Source organism: Anomaloglossus baeobatrachus, chromosome 6 (genome assembly GCF_048569485.1).
Source record: "Anomaloglossus baeobatrachus isolate aAnoBae1 chromosome 6, aAnoBae1.hap1, whole genome shotgun sequence".
NCBI lineage: Eukaryota > Metazoa > Chordata > Amphibia > Anura > Aromobatidae > Anomaloglossus > Anomaloglossus baeobatrachus.
In genome coordinates, this window is record NC_134358.1 from 404,554,686 (window position 1) to 404,560,685 (window position 6,000).

Genomic DNA, 6,000 nt, shown 5'->3' on the forward strand with positions numbered 1-6,000 from the left:
CTTCTGTATTTTTCACTCTCTCCTGATTTTGGGTTATACATACTTACCGAAAACTGAACATGGCCTAAAGCTGAGGATATAGAGGAGGACCAAGCTGGTAATGACAGGGGCATGCTTCCAATTGTCATATTATCTTATCTGTTATTCCACTATCGGGTCAAAAGAGACTGATGGAAGCCGGCGTGCACATTGGTTATGATAGCATTTTAATGCTGCTGTTAGAAAATGACAGCAGTGTCTAAATGGTTAACAGCCCAGCTCCGGCCACAGCTGTTACACACAGACACTAGCTTTTTAATATATCTGGCAGTAGCTGAATTTGGAGGCAGCTCAGTTCCTTGCACGCAGTCACACCGGCTTATGACGTAGAGTTACAGCCATATGGCTGAAGGGTTTAAAAGGTATTACCTTTTAAAATACAAATGTATTAAAGTGAATCTGTCAGATGTTTTTGCTATGTAATCTGAAAGCAGCATACTGTAGAGGTTGAGACACTAATTACAGGGATGTGTGACTTACTGAGCTGCTTGGTGTAGTTTAGATAGAATCCTGTTTTCTCTGCTGTAGATGTAGCAGACGTCAGAATGCTGAGATGTGTATAACCCCGCCCACACCCCTGATTGGTAGCTTCCTATGTACACTGAATATTTTCAGCAAACTGCCAATCAGTTGAGGGGGCAGGATTACACAGATTAGCCTGACTACTCTGCACATGAGTCCTAGCCCTCTAGTGATAATCTCCTGCTGATAAAACAATGATTATATTAAAACAACAGCACACATCCTAATAAGTGACATATCTTGGAATCAGGTTCTCTGTAAATGCATTATGTTACTCTCAGACTACATAGGAACAACGTGCTGACAGATTCCCTTAAATTTGTCAGGTCTCAGCTATGAGAAGAAATATATTAAGGTGGGTAGCGCTATTAGTCAATTGCCCGACATTCTTTATGTATGCTGAGAAAATAATATATAACCTATATTTTTTTTGGCTATGTATACAACCAGTGTCAATTCTTTCTGGCTAGTAGGGACCCTTGGTAACCCCCTGCTCTAAGTTCTACAGGAAATCTGCACTCAGACTCAAATTTATTAAAAGGGCATTTGAAAATGGGTTATACGGTAGTTATGTTGCAAATTCTGCCATTTTTTGCTGCTCTGATAGTGGGAATACTTTATTACTGAACCCAAAAGTAGTTTCCATTCTGTTGTGTTTGATTGACCTTGAGATGGGTGTAGCAATCGAGGAGGGTCACATCAGTTGTGAAGTAATTGACTACATTGACTGATTCGCGCTAATTAATAAGACTTAACCAAAATAAATATATAACACAAAACAAAAAAAAGATATATAACTAATCCTGAGCCTATGAAAGCAAGGTTGGACAATGATAATTAGGGTGGCTTTACACGCTGCGACATCGCTAGCCGATGCTAGCGATGGTGAGTGTGATAGCAGCCGCCCCTATCGTTATGGTGATATGTGTAGATTGCTGCCGTAGCGAACATTATCGCTACGGCAGCGTCACACGTACTTACCTGCTCGGTGACGTCGCTGTGACTAGCGAACTGCCTCCTTTCTAAGGGGTCGGTTCGCTCGGCGTCCCACCCATCTCCGCCCAATCAAAGCGGAGGGGCGGAGATGAGTGGGACGAACATCCCGCCCACCTTCTTCCGTCCTCATTGCTGGCGTGTGGCAGGTAAGGCGAGGTTCCTCGTTCCTGCGGCGTCACACGTAGCGATGTGTGCTGCCGCAGGGACTAGGATCAACTTCGCCCCAGCGACAGCAGCGATAATTGGGAGCGGACCCCCATGTCAACGAGGAGTGATTTTGGACGTTTTTGCAATGATCCAAAATCGCTCCTAGGAGTCACACACAACGAGATCGCTACAGCGACCGGATGTGCGTCACAAAATCCGTGACCCCAACGAGATCGCTGTAGCGAAATCGTAGCGTGTAAAGCCCGCTTTAGTTTCCTTAGAAAGATTGTCCTTGTACAAAGAATTTATGGATTGTCTCATATGTTTGATAAAATGGTTGTGTAGGTCTCTAGATCCAAATGCAAGGCTTCAGGAAGGAACAAGCATTGACTCACAGTGGCAATCATATACAAACATAATAAATAAAATAAAACTAATAATAAAAAAATAAGTCTAATGCATATTATTATAAGTGGGCATTCTTCCATCTTTTACTGCAAGGACAAACTTTACAATTACATCATAAAGTATATGATTAATCAAGAGACTAAAATCCTAACAATTAACATACAATTTTAGATAATCATCCATAAGAGCTCTACCCTTACTATCTGAACCCTACTTATCCTCCCAGTGCCCTCACGTGGGAATCCTATGATTATACTACATCACATGTGCATTGTATTTGCTATGGGGTTTGTGGTGTAAAGTGGACTCCTCCATACAAAAAGCCCAAACTACAGATATCTATACATATACTTTATGACCAGTGTTTTACCCATTAAATTGTAATTTATTGCTTTTGTACTGTTTTTGTAGACTGAGACATATTCTTTTTTATTATACAGGGAAAGTGTGGAAAATCTTATACAGAAACATTCATATGCAAGATCGCCAATCAGGACGTATGGAGGAGATGAGGATGTTTTGGGTGAAGATGGACAAGTGGTACAGAGCAGAGGTAAGATGAGAGAGACAGACAATGAACACATGAAAAATATTTTTTGGTAGCAAATGCAAATTCATGTATTTTAGATTTTTCTTAATGCATTCTCATAAGTGTCTTTGTGTTCCATAGGATCAGCTTTTACGACATCTGACAACTTGTCGCTTACCTCTTGGGTATCTTCCACAACTGGATTCTCTGGCTTTCAGCATCCACAAACATTGACGGCGCTGGGCACTAGCACTGCTTCTCTTGCTACTCCAATCCCCCACCCAATCCAAGGATCCCTGCCTCCCTACAGCCGGTTAAGCATGCCTCTTACACCTACAGCTCTGGCAACTACCATGCAAGGAAGTGGGCCTACGTTCCCTTCCTTCCATATGCCCAGGTACCACCATTACTTTCAGCAGGGGCCTTATGCTGCCATCCAAGGACTTCGACACCCTTCTGCTGTGATGACTCCATTTGTATGACTGACCTGATTGACAGAAGAAGGCTATAATATACATCTATAGATATATGTAATTGAAGCAGTTAAAAGTTAACAGGGTCACATGCATCACATGCTGTTGTTATGAACTGGCCATGGTCCATGGATGAGAAAAGCACTGAATCTTTTCATATAACTGGACTCCAGCCAAGCATGTTATCAAACTATGGAGAAAATATTCCGCAAATCTTAGCTCTTTTACCTTTTTTCAATGACGATTTTACCAATGACTATGTTCACAGGTGACAATGTAAAATGCCACTCTAAAGAAAGTGTACAGATGGAAGTTGTTTGTCACTGTCAGCAATTTCTTACTAGATATTTACCTAGATTTGTGTCCAGTGCTGCTTTACTATTTCAACTGGAGCGGATGAAGAAGGCTTTAAATACAGGATTGTACATATTGAGTTTTTCCTGTATATATTGCAATAATTCTCAATATTTTGTCCATTCTTTGCAGTCTAGATGCAAAGTGGTTAGTATGAGCTGTAGTGCATGTCTAAACACCCTGCGGTCATAACGTGAGCATCGTATTGACCAGCACAACACAACTCTACTTTATACAAGTCGTACAACTTCTGGGATTTTCATGTCATGAGACGTTCTCTGGCACAAGGGAACCTGAGAAGACCAATCTCTGAGGCCACCACTTGCACTCGAGTGCCAATGATTAGCAATAACAAAGTTAGGTGTAATTTATAATTGTTGGAAATTTTTATTTTTAAGGACAATATTCCTCAGTCAGTTTTATGGGCACAATTATAACTTTGTGTTTGATGAAACTTGATGGAAAACTGGTCTACAACCTTCAGCATACAGGTTTTTTTGGTGGTAAAGATACATTTCTATCCTATGAAATTACCCATATTAATATCAAAATCACAACATTTGAATGAGATATTTATATTGGTTTTTCAGAATTTAGTGTTTTTGGATTTTCAGAAACCACTGCTTTGTCAAGCAAATTGTTAATGTGTTTATTTGATATATTTTATAATTGTTAAAGTATATTTTATTATTTATTGAACTTTGCCCAAAGCCTGCAGCAGTCATTTCATTCCATTTATTATGAAATCTTTTAGGAAAAAAAAATTGTTAAGGATAAAACTGCAATTTTAAAATCTGATATACAAGCAGACATACAACCCAATGAATGTCGGAACTGGGTGAACTCAAAGCTGTTCTAATTTAAAGGGGTCCTAATACTTTGTACATCAGAAGGTCAAATGATGTGCATGATTGATAGTACTTTTGTTATTTGCTGATGTTGACAGTTTACAAGATAACTTATTTAGATTACCAGATAACTTATTCAATAACTTGTCTATAAATTGTCTCATTTTAGAATATACTAACTCAGTCGGAAAGGCTTTTCAAATGGAACACTTTATTAGTGGAAAGTAACTCTTTACATGACATCGTACATTGATAAATTACGAGAACATCTAATAGGGTAGTCCACTTTTTAGAGAACCCTTTTTCATTCTCTGTTTCCACTGAGTAAAATAATAACACCTATACTCACCTGCAGTGCTGTCGCCGTTGCAGCAATGTCTGCATTGCTTCTCCCGAGGATTGCTTCATGTGATCACCACGACCAATCAGTGCATACTTTACTGTCCCTTCCATAGGTCAAATCAAGATACCAGGAGGAAGTGAGAGAGCTGAGGCAGGTCTTGCTTACCTTGGATATCTGATTTGTCTGAAGGAGGGGAGAATGAAACCAGTGTTGATTAGCCGCAAAGATCACATGACATAACAATGTCACACAATCCCCGGGAGAGGCAGTGCCAACACTGCAAGAATGGCACTGACATCGGAAGTTTGTTTAACTGTTATTATTTTGTTGTAGTATAAAACATATGGATTCATAAAAGGTCGTCTGAGTTGGGGACAACCTCTTTAAAGTAATATTCCAATATATGTAACTGATCTAATATCATGGTCATGTACCTGATGCAACTGACCTCAATAACAAACTTCAGGCCAATCAAAAATCAGTGTACCTTTAAATGTGGTCATCATAACATAGGGTCTTCAATTGAAATATTACTCCAATTCAATAATTACTCATATATTGAAAAAAAAGTCAACCCGAAACTTCTTCGGGATTTAGCATTTTTTTTTTTGACAAATTATGAATTCACTTTTCTCATTCACTTTTTACCTACAGAACTACCTATTTGTTGGCAAATGAAGTAATGAAAGTAACTCCTTATGGTTCTTTCAAGTTATTTTATTTATTTCTTAGCATCCTTCATAAAATATCCATTGAAAAGTAGGCAAGGGAGTGAGAGTGAAAATAACTCATTAAGGAGAATGAGTGCAGTAGTCACAGATTACAAGTTTTCAGATCTATGAATACGTGATTAGATATCAAAACCTGAAAAAAAACCCCAAACATTTCTTTCCTTCACTAATTAGGGTAAACTTAAATGTTACATTAAAAAGAACCTGTCAGGTGCAATATGCACCCAGAACTACGAGCAGTTCTGGATACATATTGCTAGTTCCTGCCTAACTGTCCCTGCATATTGTAGCATAGATAAAGAGATCTTTAGAAAAAGTATTTCTAAAGATCCTTTATAATATACTAATGAAGCCAGCAACTAGTCTCAAGGGTGTTAGTTCCCTCGGTTAGTCGGCCTCCTTAGCATTTAAGCACGCCCCTGTGGGCGTGCTAACATGCTAATGAATGCACAGAGTCAGAGGCATTGGCGCGCTCACCTTTGCTGCCAACGCGCCCGAAGCTAGATTTTGTCTCAGTGCACATGATCCCGGACTTCCGGTCATGTGCACTATGAAGCCGGGTGTATACATCCAGCTTCAAACTTGTGTAGTGCACATCCCTGTAAGTGTC

General features: G+C 39.4%; 1 protein-coding gene across 2 annotated transcripts in view; it reads left to right on the forward strand.

The window, feature by feature from the left end:
• The window catches only part of TBX20 (T-box transcription factor 20), a 52,425-nt gene extending 46,808 nt beyond the window's left edge, over positions 1 to 5,617 (forward strand). For both annotated transcript variants that reach the window (XM_075316590.1, XM_075316591.1), the window contains 2 exons: positions 2,553 to 2,665; positions 2,783 to 5,617. In XM_075316590.1, coding sequence (XP_075172705.1) covers positions 2,553 to 2,665; positions 2,783 to 3,123 — 454 coding nt within the window. In that variant the 3' untranslated portion in view covers positions 3,124 to 5,617. The remainder of the gene's footprint in view (positions 1 to 2,552; positions 2,666 to 2,782) is intronic.
• The last annotated feature ends 383 nt before the right edge of the window (positions 5,618 to 6,000 follow it).